Source organism: Leishmania martiniquensis, chromosome 30 (assembly GCF_017916325.1).
Source record: "Leishmania martiniquensis isolate LSCM1 chromosome 30, whole genome shotgun sequence".
Lineage (NCBI taxonomy): Eukaryota > Euglenozoa > Kinetoplastea > Trypanosomatida > Trypanosomatidae > Leishmania > Leishmania martiniquensis.
In genome coordinates, this window is record NC_090165.1 from 547567 (window position 1) to 572524 (window position 24958).

Here is a 24958-nt window from a genome sequence, read left to right on the forward strand (position 1 = left end):
CACGTGCCTCCCTTTCCCAGCGCATTCTCCGGTTCTCTTTTCGTTTGTTGCTGTTGCTCTTATCTTTTCCCTCCGTGAGCTGCGCGCGTTAACGGGGCTTGAGACGGTGGAGATGAGGCTCGTGCTGATCCCGGCGCAGCTGCACTACCTGCTCGGAGCTGACGCCATCTACTTGGCTCAGTCTTTTGGCGGGCGGCACTTATGGGAGCAAACACCGCTCAACACGGATACGGAACCGGCCTTCAAGTGCACCTTCAGATGACCTCTTAGTGGGATGGCCGGGGTCATCTTTTTCGCTTCGTGCGCTGCCCTCGCGATGGCCCTCTTGTACGAAGCCTTGCAGTTGTTCGTACGGTAAGCGGAACTGCCGCGCCACAGGCACGCTAAGGGTGCCAGACTGTTGCGCGTCGCTGTTGGCCTCTAGGTGCTGCTGCGCGCATTATTTGCGGTCGTTTCATCGCTACTTCTCTTCACGTGAAGTGCAGACACTAAGCGGCTTAGCGTCCTTTTTTTCCTCGTCGTGCGACGCTATCCCCATTTCTAAAAATAAAACACGAGGTGTCAGCTTCCAATTTCTGACTGAATTTATACGGCTCTGCTCAATGGTGCCCCTAGCAGGCGTGATGTGGTATCGTGCGTATATGATCGGACTCTTGCAGAAGACCGCCAACGCCGTATGCGAGGAACCAGACGACCGCCGCACTGCTAACATGACTGTACCGGATATGCCGTACGCGTGGCTCCGCACCGGCCAGATCCGCCTCTCCGAGAACCTGACGCTGAAGCTGTTCCCCGGCAACGTCTTCTTTTACGCGTATCTGCTGACGACGGCGGTGACTGTGTTTGTGCTGCGGCAGACCCAGCGCGGGCGGTACTGGGCGCAGCGCCGCATCGCGGTGTGCGCGTGCTTCACATACGGCGAGGCCGCCTTTGTGGCCGCGACGCTGCTGCTGTCGGTCATGTTCTTCATCTACTGGCTGCGCGACCACAACTACAAGCAGACCTGGAGTGTGACAGCGAAGGAGAGTGCGCAGATCGAGGCGCCGGAGCGGTGGGGCCGAGGACTGGGCCAGCTGGCGATCCTCTTCCTGTCGGTGCTGCTGCTGCCTGTGGGCCGCCAGTCGCTGGTGGTCAGCGTGCTCGGTGTGTCGCGCGACGGCATGCTGTGGTTCCACCGCGCCGTCGGCTATGCCATGCTGGCGGCCACGGTCGGCCACGTTGTGGCCTTCTACGTCTCGTACGCAAGCTTCGGCTATCTCCTGCAGAACCTGAACACTGTCTCGAACCGCGTGTGCAAGAAGGGCGTTTTCGACGACTACAGCGTTTTGGTGGCGACGTGGACGACGTGGTTCCTGCTGATCGCCATGGGTGTCTTTGGGCTGAGCTTCGTTCGCCGGCGCTACTACGAGTTGTTCTACTACACGCACCTCGCGGCGACGTACATGACGCTGCCCGTCATGGTCTTCCACGCCTCCGCTGGCTGGATGTACCTGCTGCCTGGTATGACGGTGTTCCTGGCTGACCAGCTGGTGCGTGTGTGGCAGCGGTCCGCTGTCGTGCGCCTCGTGCATGCGCGCGTGATCAGCGAGGACACGACGGAGCTGGCCTTCTCTGTGCCCGGGCGGTGGGACATGCGGCGCGTGCACCCGGGGCAGTACGTGCTGGTGTGCGTGCCGGAGCTGACGGCGCTTCAGTGGCACCCGTTCACCCTCACCAACGTCGTGGACGCGGAGTCTGTGGAGGCTGGCGGCTCTAGGGTGAGCGCGGTGGTGCTGCTTACGGATGAGCTCGTCAGTTGCGGCATCTATGTGATGCGCCGGGGCGAGTTCGAGATGCTTGCGGGGGCCGCTTGGGGTTCGGTGAGCGGGAGGGGAGCGATTCCATGGAAACGGCCGCAGAAGTGGGCTCTAACCCTTTGTTGCCAAGTGGGAACAGAGGTGCGTGCCTTCGAGTGTACGACGGCCGGCCGATCATAGCCGGCGATATCCGGCGCTCGCGAACGGACTGGGCGACGGACTGTGTTGGTGTTGATATGAAGCGCAACCCTGTGCTTGTGTGCGAGCTGGATAGTCTTGTGAATGGTGCTAAAAATGTGGAGGCTGTGGTGGGGCGTGGTGATACACAAGGATGAGCTCTCGTGCTGAGTTATGGTGGTATGGGGCCGTGGCGCAGTAGTTATTCCCAACGGCTCGTCTTTGTGCGTGCATACGTGTATATATGTATACGTCTGAGTGTGTGTGTGGGGGGGAGGGGAGAGGGGAGAGGGTGACCCGGAGTGTGGGTGCGCGTGAAACGAGCGCTGGCACTCGTTTCTCCTTCGTCACCCTCCTGTCAAATACACATGCACACGCACCCAAAGAATTGCCCCCCGCCTACCTTGATTGCTTCTCCTCTTCCCGTCTCTCCAAGAGGATTTGAAGTTCCCGTCCACCATCCCGGCAGTTTTTTTTGGGGGGGTTGTGTGCACTTTCCTCTCTCTCTCTCTCCCAAATGCCGAAATATTTTTTCCCCTTTTCCCTTCGACTGTGTAGGGTGACCTCTTCATGTTCCCCCTTTTGTACGGTGACTGCCCTGAAAGAGGACGCGCCAGCGCTCTGCGTGTGCATGGGTGGAATCGGGGATGAAAAAGGGATGCCCAGTTGGAAGGAGGGAGGAGAATACCTGTTTCTTTCTTCAAGGTTTCAACCCCAGCAGCAAGAGGTGCTGCGAATGAAATGTGAGAGCAGAAACGAAAAAAGCGACACCATATCCATGCACTTTCTGATCCTTACCGTTTGCTGCGATGTGCCTCCGCCCCCCTTCCCTCCCTCTCTCCCTTTCCAGAAGACAACGCATTCGTACGATTTCGGTATGCTCGAGAGAGAGACACATGTGATCATCTTTTTTGTGTGTGTGTTGCTTTTCGATGAAGTGCTGTTTAAATTATCGTCACAAACACGTTTTTTCTTCTGATTCCTTTGCGTTCTTAATCGCATTTTCGCCCACGTGTCGCTGTGTGGCCTCCCAGAGACCCTGCTTGCCGGAAAGCAAGCGCGCCAACAGGTGAGCTCGCTGGGTGAGCTCTCGGTCGATGGAGCTGCCTATATAGGGGACTGCGCAAGCAGAGACCCCTCCCCGAGACCACCACGACTACTTGCGAAAACACTTGAGGCGACGCAGGTATGTATAGGTGCCCATCTCGTAATCACCACAGCTGTCTGCGTGTGCTCTGCTCGATAAACGGATATTGGAGTGTGTGTACTGTCGACCAGACCCCCCCTCCCTACTCCGGTGCTGTTACTTCCTTCGTTGCGGGTGAAGGTGAGGTGTGGGGTCATGACTAGAGGGCTGCTGCACGGAAGAAGGAGATCCGCAGAGCGTAGCCGAGACGCCTTGGAATCTGTTCCTCTCGACATGGAGGACCCGTGCATGACGCGTGCGTGTTAATAGGGGCGCCAGCACATTTGCGTATATGGGTAGCCATGGTGACAGGGGAGTGCCCCTCAGTACGTGCGGTAGGGAAGAGGTTCTACTGACCCTACGCTACCTGAGAAAGCTAGACAGCGCTTACGCTTGCCCATACCGAGCCGCCTCTGGCGGTGATTGAGCCCAGTGCTTAGACTGTGAGAAAGCCGGATCCCTGTATCGCTGCGAGTGCCGCCGGTCAGCTCCTGCCCCGTGTTGCGTCAGCTCGGTCCTCCTCCTCCTCCACGTGTGAGGGTGTCCGAGGACAGCTTTGAAGGACGTGTGGGGCTGGTCAAATCGGGAGGCAGAGGCCTCGCACAGACGGCTGGGGACTTCGAGGGGTGCCGTGTAGAGCGGTGTTTGACCTTTGAGTGTTTTCCTCTACGGAGGGAAGTTCGTAAAGAGTATAAACCTCTTGCGGGTTACCCGTTTCCATGCCCTATGCGCGCTCCCGCGGAGTGGGCGTACGCCAACGTGAACGCTGTCCATGCGGCGACCCGGCGCTAAAGGCGAAGTGCAGAGCTGCAGCTACTCCCTCTGCCAAAGAAGAAAGAGCACATCCGCTTCACACCATGCAACGAAGCTAAACGCCTTTTTGTAAAGGGGCCCACCCTTCGTTTATGGACGACATATCCTCCGAATGGCGTACCCCTTCCGCCCTACCCCCAATCAGGTGCAGTGTTTTTCTTTTTCTCCCTCCAATCACATATGAGCGATGCTCGATGCCTGTCAGCACAGCCTGAATGGGTGTGCTTGTGTGTGTGGAAGGGGGAGGACACCGCCTTCCGCATGTTTCGTCACATTGAATATCTGCTGCGAATGCCTTTCTCTTTCCACCTCCCCTCCTCCACGCCCTCTCTTTCTGGATCGATACGAGCTTCGTCTTGCACTCCCCCACTTATCCATCGCTGAACTCCCCGTCGTTGGATTCGGTGCGCCAAAGATGTCTTGCGCCTGGGCTTCGTCCTCCCTCTTTTCTCTGCACTCACACGCGTACTTCCATCGGTACGCTCAAGTCAAGGTAAACGAAGAATAAGCGAAAGCTAAACAAGAAGACGGGGCCCAATACAACCACCCGACGAGAGTGCCGACACATCCATAAGCAAGCACGAGTTCGGCCACTTGCATGTGTCTTTGTGTCCAAGTCGGCGCACGCGAGTTCTCTTCTCCACCCGCCCCCTTCTGCGACTCTTCTCCGAGCAGCTCACTGCTTCTCCATTGGAGGTCGTTGTGCATCCACCGACTGATATCAACGAGGACGGCAGCGACGAATATATCTCTTTTCCTTTTTTTCACCCGCCACTTCTTCTTTATCAACACGTCCGTCACAGGGTGAAGAACACGCCACAGACCAACGAGAAAAGGCACATACTTCCGTGCAGAGAGGGTCACGAAGACGGATCGACGCCGCAAAAGTAGTGCTCGCGCTCCTCCTTCCGTTTATTCTTTTTTCCCCTTTACCCTCTCTCTCTTTTCTTTGCACCTCTCAACTAACCAACCAACCAACCCACTCTTCTGACGAAGTTCCTCTTTTTTTTACCCCTTTCCACGTCGCTCGGCTCCCCGTTTCGTTTCGCAAAGGACTCTTTGCTCTGTGTCGTGGTGTGCGCGAAGCACTCACAGGCCCATTTTTCGCTCATTTCCTCTCGTCTGCTCCATTTACCTTCCCTCTCCCTTCTTGTTGACATCCCTCTTTGCCAAGTCTTTTTTTTTTCGCTGTCGTCGACATTTCCGTTGACTTGTGTGTCATCATCTTCACTCTTCGAGTGAACGCAAGTCTAAGTAATATATAAGAAAGGAAAGCGACAACGAAGCGGCGAAATAAACACGTGATCCGTGTGCCAGGGCGTGGGTGCGTTCGCGACTGTGGACTGTGGGTGTTCAGGTGGAATCATTCATTTTATTGCCCCTCTGATCACACACATACACACCTTTTCCCTCGCCACCTCTCAAAACCGTCGAATCGCAGCCAAAAAAGTGAATCACGCCGAGAAACATATTTCGTCAGCTTCAGCGGAGGCAGAAAATAGTGAGACGATACAGGAAAGCAACAACAACACATTTTGCCTTGTGGAGTGGACCTCTGCTATTCCGCGCGCACCATTCAGGGCGGGTGTGTGCATTAAGGGAGAGGAGGGGTGCGGAGGACGCCAACCTATTCCGCTTTTTCTTTCTGAATCACTCCGCTTCCAGAGTGCAGACTTCTGCATTTCCACCCGTCTCCTTGCCTTGTGTGCACCTCTGTGTTGCGTTTTCTGAGCACGCCTCGTGAAGCGCTTACCAGCATTGCACTTGCACTGCAAGTGACGACACGATCGACCGCGGCGTCGCAAAAGGCGAAAATTAATGGAAACAAAAGAGGCTTAGAGACGTTGGACGACTCGACTGGCGACAGGCAGATAGAAAGCGAGAGAGGGGACGCTTTTATTTGTTCCCCCTGCACCTGTAACCGCCCTCTTGCACGCACGAGCCTATTTGCATCTGTGCCGGTCTGTCTCTCTCGCTCTTCTTCTTGGGTGTTGTTTGAGTTCGTGTCGCGATCTCCCGATACACATCAGCCGCCGCGCAAAGCAAGCGAACAAAAAGGAAAGGGTGTGTGTAAGTCTGTGTGCGTGTGTGTGTGTGTAGCAGCGGAGGAGTGCTTTGGATTCCTTTCTTTTCCGACTCTCTTTGAGTGCTTCAGTGGAGACAACACCGACCAACGAACAAAAGTAACAACAGACGCACACAAGTCAACTTTTTTAGCAACTATCTCACGTATTCTTCTTCTTTGGCTGTCTTCTACGCCCCTTCCATCTCCCCGAAACACACGCATACGCACAACTCTCCCTTTCTGTTTGTGATTTGCCTCGCATCGCCTCACATACGCCCATCCATCCACGCCTATTTCAAACATTTTTTCCTTCTTTCTCTCTCTTTTTGGTGACCTTCATCCTCGGCCGTTTCATTGGCGGCGGAGCTCATCTGTGCCTCTCTGTGTGAACTTCGCGTTTCCCTCTCTCCTTGTCTATCACTTGATTGACGGTGTCCCCTCCCCTTCCCTCTTCCTTTTTTTATTTGCTCCGTCTTTTCAGAAAGGGCATTCCTGTTTGCCGCGCGCGCTGAAACACACATACACACACACACACAGACAGCAGCAGGAGCAACAGCAGCAAAGAGCGAATCGTTTCGATTCCTATATATATAAATATATATAAATATATTTATTTTCCAACGCGCATTGTTTTTTTTGTATTTTTCTTCGAAGTTGGCAAAGTTTGCGTGCTTTGAACGTGTGCGCTTTTGCCGTCTACAGCCAAAAGAAAAACGCCAAGAGGGTGCGTTCATCCTCGCTGCCCCCTCTTTCTTGTCGACCCCCCCACCCACACACACACATACCACCCCCCGCCCCTTTTTATATATAAGTATATGCACCTGTGATTGTCGTGCGTGCGTGCGTGTTTGTGTGTCTTTTCGTGCATGAGGAGGCTGTTCTGCAGGCGAATCATCTCTACGACGCGCGAAGCCTCTTCTCCCTGACTTGCTCTCCTGTAACCCTCACCGTGACCCCTAGTATACCTGCAAGGCCAGTAGCGAGCTTTACCGTGGCATCTGGGCTCTTTTCTTCCTCCCGCTTCCTCTCCCTCGCACGCTCCCGTGAACTTTTGTTTCCGTCTCAGGCTCCTTTTTCTTCGTTTTTTATCCCCCTCTCTCCTTCTCTACGGGCACGCGCCAAGAGTGTGCGCCCTCAAGGCCCCATCACCATTGTGGCGCACGCGTGTGGTCAGGGCAGCAACGGCATCTATCTGCGAGCGCTGCACTGAAACCGAACCATCGGCGAAGAGAAAAGCCGCAGCGGCATCGCTAAGGGCGCGGAATCGACTTTCTCATCGAGACGGCGTAATCGCTTCCATACGGTGTTTTTCTCATATATATCACGATTACAGCGCCTCGTGCGGCCTCTTCTCAGCACCGCGCGTGTGTGCTGGCGTAGCTCTGTGTGACCTTGGCATCAGAGACATCAACAATTCATTCGCGCATTTTACCTAAGAATTTCTTACCGACTCACCACAGGGACGCCCGTTTCCTTTCCGCCGACCTCGAAGATGGTGCACATCGCACCTTTGACACTGACGGCGCAGCTGTGCTACCTCATGGGCGGCACTGCGATGTGCACCTTTCTCGCTATTTTTGGGTACCTGGTGTGGCGCGCGCAGGGATATTACCAACCGACACCCGAAGGGCAGAAGCGCAGCGCTGGATTCACGCCAAACGGCATTGCCGGCATCACAGCCTTCTTCACCTTCGCCGGGACCGCTGTGGTGCTTCTGACCGAGACAACACTCTTCTACGTGCGGTACGCCTTCCACCCATCCCATAAGGGCCACTGGTGGGCGGTGCAGCGGTACGCCTCAGTGATCTTGCTGGCCCTTGTGGGAAGTCTCTACGTCGCGACTGGTGTGGCGCTTCTTTTGAAGTGGGGCGGCCGCTCTGCGCAGTGCGCTTTCATCTTGTGCCTCGGCGTCGAAAAGTACCCGTCCGCTTCCCGCACACGCGGTGAGAACTTCGACACATTTCTCTCTCTGATTGTGTTCTTCACCCTGGTGCCGGCAGGACTGGTGCTGCTATGCCGTGTCTTCTCCACTGTGATACTGCAGCGGGCCGAAAAGGCGCTGCGCGTGCGCGCTGCTGTAGACAAGGCAGCCAATGTGCAGGTTTCCAGGAGCAACTCTGCCCAGTCTGCCGGCGAGGAGGCGCGCTGGCCGGAAAGCAGCAACGTGAAAGCTATGGCTCCGACAAAGGCCAACCCAATGGCGAAACCGGTCAGCATGCATCCATTTCGTGCGAAGCCGAGGGTGCAGCAGGTGTGTCGCCTTGTGGGGATGCTCATTGGTATTGCCGTCTACGCCACCATCTCTTTCTGGATGCCGAACGACGCACGCCGCTTCAGCGCCAACTCGATCGCCTCCTTCGCTCGCAACGGCGTCGCGCGCGACCGCCGCACTGCTAACATGACTGTACCGGATATGCCGTACGCGTGGCTCCGCACCGGCCAGATCCGCCTCTCCGAGAACCTGACGCTGAAGCTGTTCCCCGGCAACGTCTTCTTTTACGCGTATCTGCTGACGACGGCGGTGACTGTGTTTGTGCTGCGGCAGACCCAGCGCGGGCGGTACTGGGCGCAGCGCCGCATCGCGGTGTGCGCGTGCTTCACATACGGCGAGGCCGCCTTTGTGGCCGCGACGCTGCTGCTGTCGGTCATGTTCTTCATCTACTGGCTGCGCGACCACAACTACAAGCAGACCTGGAGTGTGACAGCGAAGGAGAGTGCGCAGATCGAGGCGCCGGAGCGGTGGGGCCGAGGACTGGGCCAGCTGGCGATCCTCTTCCTGTCGGTGCTGCTGCTGCCTGTGGGCCGCCAGTCGCTGGTGGTCAGCGTGCTCGGTGTGTCGCGCGACGGCATGCTGTGGTTCCACCGCGCCGTCGGCTATGCCATGCTGGCGGCCACGGTCGGCCACGTTGTGGCCTTCTACGTCTCGTACGCAAGCTTCGGCTATCTCCTGCAGAACCTGAACACTGTCTCGAACCGCGTGTGCAAGAAGGGCGTTTTCGACGACTACAGCGTTTTGGTGGCGACGTGGACGACGTGGTTCCTGCTGATCGCCATGGGTGTCTTTGGGCTGAGCTTCGTTCGCCGGCGCTACTACGAGTTGTTCTACTACACGCACCTCGCGGCGACGTACATGACGCTGCCCGTCATGGTCTTCCACGCCTCCGCTGGCTGGATGTACCTGCTGCCTGGTATGACGGTGTTCCTGGCTGACCAGCTGGTGCGTGTGTGGCAGCGGTCCGCTGTCGTGCGCCTCGTGCATGCGCGCGTGATCAGCGAGGACACGACGGAGCTGGCCTTCTCTGTGCCCGGGCGGTGGGACATGCGGCGCGTGCACCCGGGGCAGTACGTGCTGGTGTGCGTGCCGGAGCTGACGGCGCTTCAGTGGCACCCGTTCACCCTCACCAACGTCGTGGACGCGGAGTCTGTGGAGGCTGGCGGCTCTAGGGTGAGCGCGGCGGGGACCGTGTTCTACGTTCATGTCAAGTCGATGGGGCCGAGGACGTGGACGGGGCGGCTGTACGACCTGGTAAGGCGTGGAGAGGAGATCACTATGGCTGTGGAGGGGCCGTGCGGAACGCCGGTGGACTACCACCGCTATGACCGTATTGTACTGATTGCCGGCGGCGTCGGCGCGTCGCCGTGTATATCGATATTTGGCTCACTGCTGCGCCAGTGTCAGGCTCTGGGCCACGCTGGCGGGAGTCCACGTGTGTCATTTATTTGGTCTACTCGCTCTGCGCTTCATGTGAGGGCGGTGGCAGACATGCTGCAGCTGCCGGTACTTCGCGGCGATGTGGTTGATCAGCCCGGAAACGAGGCCACTATAGGGGAGGCGGATGACGGGTGTGCGACAAAAAAAGGTATGAGCACTGATGGCGTGCTGGCTACCGAGTCTGAAGAGCCTGTCGCGATGGCGGAGGGGGATGAGCCGCTCAACGATGACCTGGTCGCGGCGGACGAGACGGTTCACATTGTTGACGACATTCATCGTCACTTTTGTCTCGACGTCTTTGTGACTCGTGAGGATCAGCTGCAGCACTTACTAGCCGGAGATGGCCTATTGGAGGAGCGCGGCATGGTCACTTCTTGCAAGCTTTCGAAGGGAGATCGATGGACGGAAATGGCCGAGGAACAGGAGAGGGCCGGGGGCGTCATGGGGAAAGTCAGCGACTCCTCGTGCAACGATCCTTTGCAAAAGGGAATGGCAGGGTTGGCGGGGAAGCCCCAGCAGCTCGGGAGAACTGAGACTGGTGACGAAGCGGGGGAGGAGATGGCGTTCTCTTTTGCGTCTGGGTGCCATGAGGGGGAAGGCTCTGCGCTAACCACTCCCAATGACGGGGAGGAGCGCGCCCAGAGCGTGTCACCATCGGTTCTTGGGGAAAATGAAGGGGCTGTAATGGTGCAAAGCAAATCAGCGGTACAAGGGGAGGGTGCTGCCGTGTCTGAAAGGCTCTACCGGCCACCAGCGCGCTGCGCAAAGCGGTCGAGCGCGCAACTTTACGACAGTGACAGCCGCAACGGCAGTGGAGGAGGATGTGTGGTGCTAAAGGTGCACTCAGGACGCCCCGATGTTGAGCGCCTCATTCGCGCGGCGCTCAGCGAGTCCGGATGGAGCGCCGAAGAAGCTTCGAAGCTGAACAAAGCCCGCACACTCCTATTTGTATGCGGCCCAAACGCGCTTGTCCGCCAGGTCATTGCCTTAGGGGCGAAGCACGGCATTGCAGTGCACAAGGAAGAGTTCCTCTTCTAAGGGTTGTCTTGTGTGCGTGTGGTGCGCACTCCTGCCACCTTTCCCTTCTCATACGCACACACACCCACACACGCACGCCCTTTGCATTCCTGTTTGTGTGTGGTGTGTGTGCTTTCTCGCAGATGCTGTCTGGTGTTCGCCTCGGCACGATACATAGCGGAAGAGAGTCGTGCACGCCGTTCACCTTTCCCCTCCCCATCATGCTCTCCTCTTTTTCATCGGCCCATGTAATCTTATGCACTGCCAGTGTTGTGGGGGCGCGCTCTGCCAGACACTCGATGGCACCCGGACAGGCATCTGTTCCGCAATATATATATATATATGTTTGGATGGGGTATATGTCCTTGTGGGAGTGACTGAAGCAAGGGCTTCTCTTTTTCTGCGTGCAATTACAGGAGAGCGGCAGCGTGGGTGGCATGCCGCGCTCGCAGAAATGGCGCATGCATGCGATGCTGAAGAGAGGCTGCCGTGCTAGTTGGGCAGGACTTCAAGAAACGCTTTCGCCATCACTGCTGCTGGTGCTCACTCTTCGGCCTCCCTCTTCTCTTTCGCTTTTTTCTTGCCTGTTCGGCTTTGTGCGCGCCTTATGCGTAAGGTGTGCGCAGACACATTCGCTGAGGAAGTGCTTTCTGTTCGTTCTCTCGACCTCCCGTGTCAATGTACACTTGCTTGAATTTGGTGTGGGTTCATGCAAACTTGAGGGTAGTAAGAGCCTGCAAGCTTTTATCACGGTTACTCGGGCGAGGAGTAAGAGATGGGTCAGCATCTAACTTTTTTTTTCGTATTCTTAATCAGCACGACGTTGCTTGGTGTAGAAGAATGAGATATGAGTGTGTGGGTGTGGGAATGCGGCTACCGCTTCTTCGTTTTTCTTTTTCGTTGAAAGCAGTCCTTTCTGCGCCCCCCACCCCTACCCCCCGAGCCCCACCCTTCTCCTCACTCGCCCTCGCCTCGCATGCTTGCTGGCACCTTGTCATCTCATGAAAACATTTTCTTTTCTTTCGTTGTTGTTGTGTGCCCTCCCCTTCTCTGTGTGACAGTGCTGCGATGCGAACGGCCAAAAAGGCCGTAAAGGCAACATGGCATGCGTCACCTTCGATTTCTCTTCTGTGCATTGCGAAGCCGTGCATATACTATTTTCGAAGTGGCTTCACTGTGTTCTCACATGACTTCCTTTCTTCCCCGTCATGTTCTCCACCGCGTATTTCTTCTCGATGCAGGGGTGGGCGTGGCCCGTCCATCGCGTGCCTCTCGCGTGCCTCCTTTGCGTCGTCCACCGTCGCTGTGTGCTCGCCTCGACAGCCCCATTCTTTCTCCCGTCTGGCGATCGTGGCTGGGGGTGACGGACAACGCGCAAGCCTCTTCAGAAGAGTCGAGCATACGCGGGCACAGGCATCTCTTTTCACTCCGTTACCACACGGCCGAATGTCGGCTTCAACGTCTGCGAGACATGCCGGTCGGAGCCGTGATTTCTGTCCCTTTTTTTTGGTATATATCCTCTCCGCCTAAAGAAACAAGAAAAACAGCTCCGTACGCGGAAGCTTTCCCAAGCACAGAAAAAATAGAGTGGAAGCACTACTCACACACTCTTCGAATGGCCGCTAGTCTCCTATAGTGTGCCAGTGGTACCCGCACAGCATCTGCACGCTTGCCGGGGGCGGCAGGCTCGCGTTGCCTCATACATGCGCAGCATGCGGGACCTGCTGCACGTGTTCGTGTGTTCTTATACGATGATGCGACGGGGTATTGCCGCACGCGATCTCGATTCGTGAGGTGCACGCAGGCCCCCGCAGCAGGCGGCGTGCGCGTTCGTCTTAGACGCCCAGCATACCTCTCCCTCCTCTCCTGTCGCTGCTATGGCGTTCAACGTCATCTGCAACTGCTCTAATTTTACTGTTGTGTGCCCGCGCCGTTTGACTCCCTTCATTTCGGACCTTGGGCACTCGGCCCTTCATCACCTCCACCAACGAGGCATTCCAGACTGCTGGGAGTGCAGCCCTGTGCGACGATTCGCGTTTGGGATAGATGGCCGCTGTACGACTGTGAAATTCGTCATGGATTTACCTCCGTGAAAGACGTCAGTGGATGCTGGCACGACGGAGAACGCAAAAGCGTGATGTTTCACAGGAAGAGGAAACGAGGAGGGGAAGGGGGTAAGCGGTGAAGGAAGCTCAAACGCTGGCACCTGTCGGCGTTTTAAGGCGCGCTCGGGAAGAGAAGTGCTCGCTGCTAGCGCTTCTGGATAACGAACGCAGTGAAGACGCTGGCAACCTCCATCGTCTCAGCACCGCCGTTTTCTTTCCCTCCCCCAACCCTTCCCCTGCACCAAAGTACGGGGCTTGTGTTTCTCCATGCCCATTCTATCAGAGGCCTGCACATTGAGGCACACAGGCGCCCCCCTCTCTTCATCAGGCTCTCCACCGACACCCTTTTCCCTCCCGTTATAGCCAATCCTGGACATGGTCGTCGTCGTCTCCTCTGCTTTCTCGCCTCTCGTCTCGTCTCTTGACTTAAAGCGGCGCAGCGAGCATTCGGAAAGCGGACAATGGAATCGAGACACATCTTGTGCACTCGAGCTCGCTTCTCCCACGTCCATGAAGAGGGATCGCAGAGTCTGGTATGCTTTGCATCGCCCTCGCGGATGGACCGCTCTCCGGGCTGTGCAGTAGTCCGCGCGCTTCGAGTGCCATCCGTTTCGCGCTATTACCAAAAAGAAAGAAAATTACCTCTGCCTCCTTTTCTCTGCCTGTCGTCATTTAATGCGCAGCGTCGCGTGTGTACTGAGCCGCCCCACACGCGCATCTGCAGCGAAGCGTTGACGAGGCGCAGTCCCTCCCCCCTCTCTCTCTCACTCACATACACGCACAGGCTTCTCCACTTTTTGCCTGCGCCCGTAACGTTTGCGCATGCGGCGTCTCGTCTGCGTTACCGCGGCAATTTCCGAGAACAGAACTTTCTTCTTGAAATTTGTTCTCATTGGCTTATGCTTCAGACGTGTAGGCACGTTTTCGTTCGCGCACGTTCCCCTCTCTTTCCCTCTCTGTGTGTGTGTGTGCGTGGGGGGGGGCAGCGTCAGCGACAAAATGCTTTGCCGCTTTGCATGGCTCGCCTGCGGCCGAGCGGCGGCAGCCCGTTTACTCCGCTCTGTTATTCCTTCGGCACAACTCGTTTTCGGCCTCTCCTCAGCCTGCGGTAGCCCGTTGCAACATGGGGTGCGCCCCCCCTCCTGGCGGCTGCTTGGGGGATGAGCAGAGGCGGCCGAGGGCAGGCGAGAAAGAGGAGGAGGCCGGGCCGCCCGAAGTGGAAACTCTCGAGGCATCGCGTGTGCCGAAGAGTAGGCCCGGGAGTGGGGGCTCTCTATCAGCGCGACGAGCGTTGCTGGCGTATGATGACCTTTCACAGGGGCATCTATCCATATATATATATATATATATGAATGTATTGGTGCGCACGTGCGTATAGGTGCACATTTCAGAGGACTCCGGATGCAAAGGGGCCGTCGCCTATAGCGAATGGCGCTGCGCCAGCGGATTGGCCCATCGTCCCCCTTTCAGGCGCGAGGTGCGGTGACTTTAGGTTGCTTGCTTTCTCTTCGCCTGTTCAAAGGGGCTTTACTTATCGAATCCAAATGCAGTGTGGAGACGTCTTCACGCGTGCGCACACAGACACACTAAACGCCAAAGGAAAGGGGGGAGAGCGCTCTTTGGTCACCATTCCTCCCAAAGAAGCAATCATGGCGGCAACCGACATGGCTCAGGAGTATTTCCCCTCAGTCGGTCGAAGAAGTGCCGCGCATGCAGAGCAAACGTCAGCGATGCGTAGCGAAGAGAGAACAGCCAGGTTTAGCATCATGGCTCCTGTGCGCGTTCTCCTCTCCTCGCATGCTCTTATGAATGGCTGTTCCGGAGTATACACGGACGAGGAGGAGCAGGAGGCAGAGGGAGGGAGCAGGGTATCAATGCTGGCGTTTGCGATGTGTCACACTATGGAGCGCCTCATGGTGTCTCTCGGACTTTCCTCCTCTGCCACCCGCATTTAACTCTCTCGCATTTGGTGTTGGCCGTCACTGGCGTCGGCTTGTGCAGATTCGATGGTCGCAGAAGGAGCAGACGCTCAGCTCTTTTGTTAGGAGAGGGGTCTGCGATCTGTGGCCTCTGCCCTGCACGGCTGGGGGTGCCCGGCGTTTCGCATACGGCGACCTCGAGGTCGATTGCATTCAAGGCAGACGGCCGGAAGCATGCGCACCAATTACCCTCTGCGGTGCCTTCGCCACAGTCACTTGTTTCTTGCGCGCCGCGGTCATGGAGGCACCGCACAGGCCCAACGGGAGCTCGAGAGACTTGCGGTGATGGAGCAGTTCATGAGCCAGCCCGCGGAGAGCCGCGCGCGGCAGGCACCGGCAACGACTGAGGCACGTGCCGCAGCGTACTTGCGCGGGCTTCCGCAGCGGGTGGAGCTCACACGGCGCGTCGCTTCACGAGCAGGCGATGTTCAAGCACTTGACGAGCACAGCGCCATCGAAACTTCTTCCTCAGCCGCTTCACCCACTGCGCATTGGAAAGGCAGAACATCTTCAGGTGAGGCCGCCGCTCCGGAGGTGACGACGCTTTCACAATTTCTCTCTCTCTGCAAAAAGCACCGCATCCAGTTCAGTTCCTCGACTGACCCTGCCTCTCGCAAGCAGGGTCGCGAGGCTTTTCGAAGCTTTTGGAGCCGGCACGTGAGCAGTGCAGTAGCCTGCTGCTACGAGAGGGTGCATGACCTCGGCTGCGTCGCGGACATTGGCCTCTCCGACACCGAACTGCACCTTAGCATGCACGGCATGCGAAGCATGTTACATGTGCTACAGACGGAGCGCACGACCGTCTCGAGTCTTGACGCGACCCGTATTCTAGGCTATCTCGCACGCGAGTTGCAGTACTATGAGTCTCGGAAAGACAACGAGAGGGATGGAAGTGTAGCGCCAGCGTCTGTGAGTCTCACCGCGTTCCGCGAGGCTCTCACAGACGTGGCGCTTAGGCGGCTTGCGTCCCTTTTCATGCAGCAGAGTCCTCTTGCAGAGAGCCACACACCCAGCGTTGTGACGATGGCGACGAATGAGCCGGGGGCCTGCGACGCCGCCCACCCTCCTGAGCTGGTGTCTGGCGTTGACGCAGTGTGGGGATTGGAAGTCCTCTCCGTCGTACATGCCCGCGACGCCACAGAGGCTGTCTTGGAGGATCTTTGGAATGCTAAGCAGCTCCGCTTACTGCGCCAGCAGCGCGAACCTAAGCACCTTCGATGGAGTTCATCGCTTCCGGAGGTGTCGAGCGCGTCCCTGCCGATGAGTGCGCTCGCCAACGAAATTCAGTACCTGCTGGTGTCGGAGCTGTTTCGCGTCGTTGCAGCGCTCCGGCACGACCTCCGCATGACTGACATCGTTCACGCCTATGCCCTGCTGCGCGTGCACTTGCACCTTTTGTGGCCGCCGTACGCTCAGCAGCCAGCGTACGCGACACAGCGTCCCAATCGTGGCCGTGCGCCACTGAAAAGGGAGGAGTCGCACGCTGCATCGGCCTCGCCTCCTGCACCTGCTCGACGACGCGCTCTGTGGTACGAAAAAGACATGCTCTTTCGCGTCACCTGGGGCCTCGCCGTCGCCCTCGTCAGCAAAGACCGGGTCTTCATCAGCAGCTATCACTTTCTCAAGATCGTCGCCGCACTGGCTAAGTTACCGGCGTTTGTGCTATCTCAGGAACCGCGCGTCAAGAAGGAGCTCCGCAGTTTCGAGTCACTTCACGGAAGCACCGCAGCTCCGTCAAATGCCAATGGAGAAAATGCCGAGGGGCGCTATGTCAGCGCCAACATGGCGGCCGAGGTGGTGCGGCAAGAGATGGCTGCGGAGGCCGGCGCAGCGCCCACCGTGACTGTAGCCCTGCACCCGAGCGATTTCTGGGACTTTATGATTGCTAAGGCGTGCGTATTTGTGCCGAACTTGACGCCTGAGCAGCGCCGAATAGTGTGTCGTAGTTTCCATCTCGCCATCACCGAGAAGCGAGCACATCTGCTGTCCCTCCGCACTGGTGCCAACGCTGGAGTGGCACGAGTGCCGCAGTCATCGCGGCGCATTCGCAGCGTTAGGGCAGAGAGGCGGTTCGGGTGCAAGATCGTCTTGACCGCATCCAGCAGTGATGGCGCGGCTGCAGAGATTATCCGCCCGCTGGTGGAGGAGATGGAGGACTACCCCGAGCCGTACGAGGTGTGCGTGAGAAGCCGGCGAGCACATCCGTCACCGCTCCGTGTGGCGCCGGCGCATCGGCGGCAGTGACAGCAATAGCAACCTACGGGGGCTGGGCTGTCGCTTCTGTCTTCCTTTCTCGCGTGCACCTGAATCGTTCGATGGGCAGACAGAGGTTGGTGCACTGTGTATCTTGCGAGAGAAGGCGACCTCCTGCACGAGAGGCGGAGAGGGGTATGGTCAACGTGTTGTCTGTCGCTGGAGGGGGAAGGGTGTTGCTCTGCCTGTCCGAGGGAAGTGCCCTCCCTTCTCACCGCCCAACCAACACGAAAGGACGCGAGAGCATACATAAAGAAAGCGAAGGGAGCTGCGTCTTTCACGCGCACTCCAAAATTGCACTGCATCTGAGCACACGAGCCCCATATGCGTCACAAACCGGCGTGCCCACCTTTAATTTCACACAGTGACGTTTGGTGAAGTCTCGCAGAGCACTGCAGCATCAGCCCTGGCGCTGGAAGACAGTCGTACGGCATCTTCAACTCTGCCCTCTTGGACGGCCACTTCACGTTTTTTTCTCTTTGTATGCTGTCCACATCCCTCTCTTTCTTAACTCACACACTTCTGAATGCGCATGCCCCTCCTTTTTTTTCAACTTCGGCTGTGCCTTTGCGTATGTGTAACGGCTCCGCTGACCCACGTGCACACATACACGCATACATATATGTGGTGCTCCCTGTAACCGTGCTGCTGACAGCACTTGTCAAATAACACACACCTGATCGCTCTGCAGGCAAGCCAAGGTACACACATATATATTTATACAACTTTGTCTTTCTCCTACCCCTCCCCCTTCTCACAACGCACAGGAAGAGGAAGGCGCGGGAGACACTTGATTTCATCTCCACAGGCAAGTAGTGGCGACGCGCTTGCCCCCCCTTCACTCATATCGTCTCTCTGCTCGTCAGACATCTTCCTCAGCTGGAATTCCGCTGCCGGTCGTAGACGGTGGGTATCGCACGCGTTGCGTGTCCTCCCTCTCCCTCTCTCCCTCTCTCCCTCTCTCTGTGTGTGTGTATGTGTGTCGTCTCGCTCTTCGGGTTTTGTATTGGCAGTCTTCCTTTGGCGACCCTTTTTCTTCCCGAAGCTGTCTCTCTTTCGAACGGTACCCACCCGCCTTCCTGTGCACCTCTGGCATTCTATAGCGCATACGCGATCACCGTGGCTCTTGCTAGTCGGGCGAGCTTTGGTCGCGCCCCATTGATGTGTGTGGTTTATCCTTGATCCGGAAGATGCTGCGCCGCTTCAACGGGTCCGTCCTGCACCCTGCGCGCTGCGCGACATGCCTGGCGACGGCGACGAGCCCTGCTGCCATAGCGCTGTCGGCTCGTCCGTTCCACAATGTGTACGGCCTTATTGGCTCCTGCCTCATGTGCGGGTCCTGCATGCTGTGCTTCGGCTCCTGGGCAAACAACTACTGCAACGTGAAGAAATATGGCCGCTGGCGCTTCCGCAATTCAATCGATGATGTCATCATGGTGTCGGACTTCCGTGGCGCGCGCTACGTTGGTGCCTTTCTTGGCTTTCTATTTTGGTGGTTTATCGTTGGCCCACAGAAGTATCGCTGGAACAGCAACTTGGCCGACATTCCCGGGAACACACGTATCGGTCCTTTCTAAGCAGGCGCACTGATTGAAAACAGAAAGGGAAACTGGAGGGAACGTCGGCGAGCCAAAGCGTGCCGAACGGGCGAAAAAAAAAGAGATTTGCTTGCAAAAAAAAGATAGGAGAGGCGTGGGGGGGGGGAGAGCCAGGCGCAGGCCCCATGCGCACGGTAGCGCGGAAAAGGTGGCTTTGGTGTCTTGGTTTGTGCGCGTGTACAAGAGGCAGTCAAAGCTGCAGCTGTGCCTTTGAGCTCTTCATCCTTTTCTCGGTGTACATATTTCCCTCTCTTACTTCTCTCCCTGCTCTTGTGGCCCCCACTCGCCAGTCGCGGCGAACCCGTCGTTCGTTTTCTTTGCTGCTTCGCTTCTCTGGATGGCGTCGTACTTGACTACTCCGCTCCGCTCTTTCTCTTTATTTTTGTCCCTCGCACCTTTCCGGAAACAATAAGTTCACACGCCTACTCACGTGAAGGCGGAAGAGGAGAGGGCAGTGCCAGAGTGTCTGCAGCGTGTTTGATTCTGTATGCTGTGTGTGTGTGCGTGTGCCATCATACGCGTGTACGATGTGTATTGCTTCCCTCTTGTTCTCCTGTTCCTCTACGGCCTCGCCATCTCTGTCCAGTCCGAGACGTCACAGTGCGCTGGGGCGAAGAGTCAGTGGAACATCAGCGTCTGAGAGACCACATCGCTAGCGAAAGGGCGGGGCACAGTGGGTGGATGGCGGTAGGGCTGTCGAGGGTACGGCAGGAGCCCGGCCAAACTCGGCGTCTGTTTTTCCGGCAGCTCTCCCCCTCTCTCTTCCTGCCCTGCCTCGCTCACATTTTCCATTCCATGGGCACACGCACCAGGGCGATGGGGGAGGGCTTCAGCGAGACGGGGCTGTATCTCTGTCCCTTATGCCAGGCCTCCCGCTTCTTTTGTCGTCTTGCGTGATAGGCTCACACTCTTTGGCACGATGGAGTCTCGTCTGCCAGCGCGTTTCCGCGTCATGGTCGTTCTGGGTGCTCCGCATGCTTGACTGCACTGACCACCTTCTCTGGCTCCCTTTTCTCCCTCCATTCCCCAACACACACACACACGTCGAATATGCTCTATTGGACACGCGGCTCTCTGCCACACAGACACATAGGCATACACATACAACGACCGAGGCGCACAAAACAGGAAAATCGCGCCCCTTTCGGCTTCCTCTCCTTCGCGTCTCCTCGCGCACGCTTTCACATCGCGCCAGCGGTGACCGTTCACCACCGCCTGGCCACTCTCCTCCTCTTTTTTGTTTCATCTTTGCTCTTTACATTTCGGCTCTGAGGTCATGTCCTCTACGGCACTCAATGCGAACGCCGCGGCGAAGCAGATGACGGACGAGGAGATCACCCGTCATCGTGTCATGGCTCGCCTGAGTGACATCCGCATTCAGCCCCTGAAGCAGCTGCCCATGACCGCTTTCATGATGTGGATGGTAGGTAACGATGTCAGCATCTTCTCGATCATGTTTGTCGGCATGGCCGTTGTGAACCCGTTGCAATCGATTCTCGGTGTTGGAAAGATATTCGCTGACTTCGAGGAAGACGCGAAGGCTGACCGGCAGATTCGATCGGCCGTGAACCAGGCCCGCTGGATCTATATCGGCTGCTGCCTGATCGCTTTTTTGGTGGCGCTTGTGAAGCTGAACTGGATGGAGCTGCTGCCGGTGAGCTCCATGGACTGGATGGATAACACACCACCAACTTACCAAGAATTCAGCATCGGAGCCTTCTACGATTGAGCTCTCGCAACTCACAAAACAGATGCAGAACGAAGCGAAGCGAGGAGACAACACAGTGTGCTGCGATGTGTGAATGGGCGCTCATTTTTTTTGCCGATTCTTTCGTGCACCTTCTCCCGTGCGCCCGTGTTGGCGCCATGGAGAATGAGATGCTGATCGTTTCCCATTTGCACGGATGTATGCGTTCTGCCTGTGTGTGCGCTCTCTCTCCTCTGTTGGCGTTTCGGTGCGGTACAACTTTCTGTTGCTGTTTTTTCCTCCTTTCTGCGTTTGTTAGAGTGTATGTGCGTAAAAAGTAAGTTGAATGGTGGGTGGTGGACGATGAAAGCTGTCGAGTGGCATACCGGCATCGGCCGAGTCCACCAGCGCCGCGCCCGGAAAAGGCGTGTGTGTGTGTGCTTCATTGGATCTTGCGGGTTCGATTCTGACACTGACAGCGCTAAAGCCCGACCGGGCGGTTGTAGAACGTGAAGCGATGAAGGGGGGAGGGGTGCTTTGCGCATCGGAAAGGGGGAAGAATGAGTGGGCTGTGCTAGAAAGTATCTCTGCGCACTCTCCTCGTTGCCCGGGAGATGGGGCTGTGGAGGAGGAGAGGAAGAGGAGGAGAGGCGATGTGCGTGTGCACAACGCACCGCTGCCTGTGCGCCCATGCCTCGCTCGCCATGGAAGCCCAAACTCACCTCATGCCCGCCACTTTCGCTGTCCTCTTTTTGGTTGTCCGTCCCTCCCCTTCCCCTACGCCGGCGAACGGGGACTGTTTCCTTGCAAAGTCCTTCAGCAAAGATTCACGTGGGGTGCGCGCGACGCCGCAGCCTGCCAGCTGCACCTCCCATATCATCACCCTACTCGCCTTTCTTCTCAAAGTCACAGACGCTCGCAGCCCCGTCTGTCGCCCGGCATCATCCGCGCTGCTTTCGATATTCTTTCCCCTTCTTTTTCACGTCATGCGTACGTGTGGCGTCTTGCGCTGTGCTGCCGGGACGGTGGCTTCAGGGGCAGCCGCAGGCGTCTCTGGCACCTCCTCGTTCCAGCCCTCGTCGTATTCGCCCGCGTCTGTCTACAGCCCCTCTCACGCGTTTCGTGCGCGCGACATAACCCTGCGTGTGCCCAGCAAAGACAAACTCCTGCGCTTCACCTTCTGCTCTACTCGCCACCTCCTCTCGGAGGCAATTCGTCGGCACGACCTCCTGCGCAGCACCGGAGCTCACCTTGACTTCCTGCAGCTGCTGGGAACACAGCTCACCTTTGCGAACCTCCTTGCTTCGGCACTGGAGGGCGAGGAGCGAGTGGAGGTTCGGTTCACCGCGGAGGAGGCCACCATCTTGACAGAGGCGTTGGCGCTAGGGGAGTGTCGGTGCTACCTTCGGTCCGAGTATAATGCGCAGCTAGAGGAGCGCGGTCTGCCGACGTTTCCGCTGCGCGTGAGTCGTATCATGTACCGCCAGGAGAAACCCTTTACGTCGGTAGTGCATGCTGATCTGGCGGAGATTTTGCAGCCACCACCTGACGTCGTCTCCAGCACCGCTGCCGTTGCCACACACACAAGCGAAGCTAACGATGTGCCGCTCTCTCTGTATCTGCCGGGCATATTCAGGCAAGTGCCTTTGGAGGCGTGGAAGCGCTTCTTCTCCTACAACAGCAGCCTGCACGCCTACAACTACCTGCGCCGATCCGAGGGCTGCGTCCCAGTCGTGTGGCTGCACTCTCGGATCGACGCCACCAGTTTGCTGCACCACGGCTTCCTGAACACCGACGGCAATGCTGCAAGTGCATCACAGCAGTATGATGCAGCCTGCAGTGACGCGGTCAAGGAAAAGAAGGTACAAGAAGTCCAGCGAGCGCTTTCGCATGCCATTCCGCTTAGCTTCGGTGTTGTGGTGACGCCGCTGGCCGCCGGAGTTTCGGTGGACCGCCGCGTAGGCCAGCTGAACCGCGTAGTGCTAAAGGCTGCCGCACAGCTGAGCGCATCGTCGGAAGGCGGTGCGACAACCATCTCGCCTCTGCAGCCACTAGTAGATAGATGCGCAGAGAGGCACACCACGTGCCAGCACATCCTTTCGCTGGTTTCGGGTGACCACGATGGCGCCTATCAAGCCGCGGTGGCGGCTCGGCAGTACAGCGACGATCCGGGGCAGGTGGCGGCGCTAGTGAACCCCATACGGCGAGCGTTAGGGGTGCATGACTTTGTCATTCCGCTCGCCGCAACGGAAGCGGAGCGGGCCGGGCTAGACTTTTTCTGTCGCTGCTCGAGGCAGAACATCGTGAGCTCCCTCGTCTCCGCGTCCTTACATACGCTGGAGTCGTTGAAGGAGAGCGGCAACACAGTTTGCTGCTCCTTTTGTGGACGGCAATACATCCTGGCAGACGCGGAGTGGCACGAGCTCGTGAAGGCTCGATCTGCGTCCACTTCACCGCAGCGATGAAACTCTGTTGAACAAGAGGGGGGTGACCCTGGACCCCGTTTTTTTCCTCACGCACCGTTTGGTGCGACTTGCCACACTCAGCATATGCCCTTGTGCGTCACAGATTTGGTTTCTGCTCCCCCTCCCCTTCGAAGACACAGGCGCTGTGCACAAAATACGGCTGCACAGAGTGCCGTAGAAGCATCTTGCCGGGGTGTCCCCGGTGAGAGGGAAGGCATGACGTTGTACAGTACAGCCTTGTGTGCGTGTGTGTGTGTAGTGCTGGCATGCTCACCGCTGTGTGAGAGTGTCGTGAACTCGATTTCTGCTCCCTACCCCCTTTCAGCCACCATCTCTCACACTGCTCCGTCTTTCGTTCGTCCCCACTTTTGTGCTGTGAAATGGGCCTTGCTTGACTCCACGACTCACCAAGGGCCGCCCTTGATGTTGGGGCGCGCCTTTGCGGACAGAGCAACCCCAGAGCCCAGGGCCCCCCCACACACGCTGCGCGGGGAAGCCGAGGAGCCTTACCCGACGCCTTATCCTCATGAAGCGCCAAGCTGCATTTGCCGTTGAGAGCGTCAAGCACCCACGGTGCAGAGGCCACGGCAGCGTACCGTTGCGGATGCCGGAGGCCAGTCACTAGATGACGCTTCGTCGGTTCGACCGGCGGCGGTGGCTTTTATCGTTGCAACTTGTGACGAAGGCGATGCACCAGCGCCACTCGAGAGTATCGTACGGGGCCCTCACTCCGCCCGCTGATGCGGCGGCCAAGCCATCCCTGGGGAGAAAAGCTGAAGGGGGGTGACCGGACACATCGCAGAGGCGGCCGTGATGTGATCTGTGTATCCGGCAGTGGGTAAGGCTTGAGGTACGAACCCCACCCACGTGACCGAGCTCTCACTGCTGTAAGGCGACTCCGTGACGACTTTGCAGCGCCAGAGGAAGATGGGGGTGGGGAGTGAAGTGGGCGTTTGGCCCGCGTTGTGGTGTGTGGCAGGGCCAACGGAAGCTTTGGAGGAAGAAGTGGCGAATACACGCGTGCATCGCTACTTGTCGTGCTGCGCATGCTTCCACCAGTATGGCTGTACACACTTACACACACACACACACACACACAGACACACAGAGAGACGAGGGCGCCCGCGGCTCCGCTGAAGTCGAGTCACCTTCTACCACTCTGCAGAAGCACTTTGGCGTGCTCCAGCGAGTATCGCCCATTCCTTCGTCTCACCGGCTCGAGCACCCGCATTCATCTTAGCTTATGATAACTGCTTGGGAAGTAAGGTGGCCAGATGACGCGGGTGCAGCTCATCAATTTTCGCTTGCTCGAACGACGGCAGGGAGACGGAGGAGAAAGAACGAAACTGTTAACCACACTCACAGTGCAGCGCGCAGGGGGAGAGAGAGAGAAAGCATTTCGCTTCCCCGGTCGGGGCGAACAAAGAAGGTTTCACCAATCATTTTCTGCGGTGGTGCCCGCGTAATCACCTTTTGGTGTTCCCTCTCAGACCGCCGCCGCTTCTTCGTTCAAGGAGCGGCTGTGACAAAGTGCGGACCACCACCCACATGCCCATACTCCGACGGATGCCACTCCGCCGGCAATCGCTCTCTGTGGCGTCTCTCCGGCCCTCGCAGAAGCGGAGAAACGAAAGGTGCCCAAGTCAACACTGCCGATGCCACACACGTGGCATTCATACGCGCATACGATCAGACGAGGGACGACCCCCCCTGCTGGGCGGGGGGGGCAAGAGGGAGGGGGCCATACGGTTCAATAAGACGCCACGGCGTCCTCCAAGCAGCTTTCAGCGGACCGGCATCGTGGGAGTAGAGCACAGCCTCCGTGATAGGTGTGCTACGCAGACTGCGTCCAACACCGGCAAAACCATTCGGCTGTTATGGCACATGCGCGCGAGGGTAAATGGCGCGTCACCAACGCAGTTTCTACCCCCCTCTCTCCCTCATCAAGGAGTTCATCTTCCCGACGAGACGGCACAGCGCGAGCCCTGCCGCCCGTGGCTTGGCGTGTGCTTCGCTGCTTGATCAGGGAGAACTCACACGCTCGTCCTTGCGGATGAAGGTGCCGCATCCCTGCACTCAGATGCGGTCATGTGAGCGGGACCGCT

General features: G+C 57.6%; 6 protein-coding genes across 6 annotated transcripts; all 6 read left to right on the forward strand.

Moving 5' to 3' along the window:
- Positions 1 to 602: 602 nt before the first annotated feature.
- On the forward strand, positions 603 to 1976 carry LSCM1_03779 (uncharacterized protein; the record flags this gene model as incomplete). Its single annotated transcript, XM_067321312.1, has 1 exon — positions 603 to 1976. The coding sequence occupies one exon, from the start codon at positions 603 to 605 to the stop codon at positions 1974 to 1976; it is 1374 nt and encodes a 457-aa protein (XP_067176680.1).
- A 5553-nt stretch (positions 1977 to 7529) lies between these two features.
- LSCM1_03780 (uncharacterized protein) lies at positions 7530 to 10787 on the forward strand (the record flags this gene model as incomplete). The annotated part of the gene is made up of 1 exon (XM_067321313.1): positions 7530 to 10787. The coding sequence occupies one exon, from the start codon at positions 7530 to 7532 to the stop codon at positions 10785 to 10787; it is 3258 nt and encodes a 1085-aa protein (XP_067176681.1).
- Positions 10788 to 15024: 4237 nt separating this feature from the next.
- On the forward strand, positions 15025 to 17094 carry LSCM1_03781 (uncharacterized protein; the record flags this gene model as incomplete). Its single annotated transcript, XM_067321314.1, has 1 exon — positions 15025 to 17094. One exon carries the CDS (start codon positions 15025 to 15027, stop codon positions 17092 to 17094), a length of 2070 nt encoding a protein of 689 aa, XP_067176682.1.
- A 1199-nt stretch (positions 17095 to 18293) lies between these two features.
- Positions 18294 to 18680, forward strand: LSCM1_03782 (uncharacterized protein; the record flags this gene model as incomplete). The annotated part of the gene is made up of 1 exon (XM_067321315.1): positions 18294 to 18680. One exon carries the CDS (start codon positions 18294 to 18296, stop codon positions 18678 to 18680), a length of 387 nt encoding a protein of 128 aa, XP_067176683.1.
- Positions 18681 to 19977: 1297 nt separating this feature from the next.
- Positions 19978 to 20430, forward strand: LSCM1_03783 (uncharacterized protein; the record flags this gene model as incomplete). The annotated part of the gene is made up of 1 exon (XM_067321316.1): positions 19978 to 20430. The coding sequence occupies one exon, from the start codon at positions 19978 to 19980 to the stop codon at positions 20428 to 20430; it is 453 nt and encodes a 150-aa protein (XP_067176684.1).
- A 944-nt stretch (positions 20431 to 21374) lies between these two features.
- On the forward strand, positions 21375 to 22853 carry LSCM1_03784 (uncharacterized protein; the record flags this gene model as incomplete). The annotated part of the gene is made up of 1 exon (XM_067321317.1): positions 21375 to 22853. The coding sequence occupies one exon, from the start codon at positions 21375 to 21377 to the stop codon at positions 22851 to 22853; it is 1479 nt and encodes a 492-aa protein (XP_067176685.1).
- Between the last annotated feature and the right edge of the window lie 2105 nt (positions 22854 to 24958).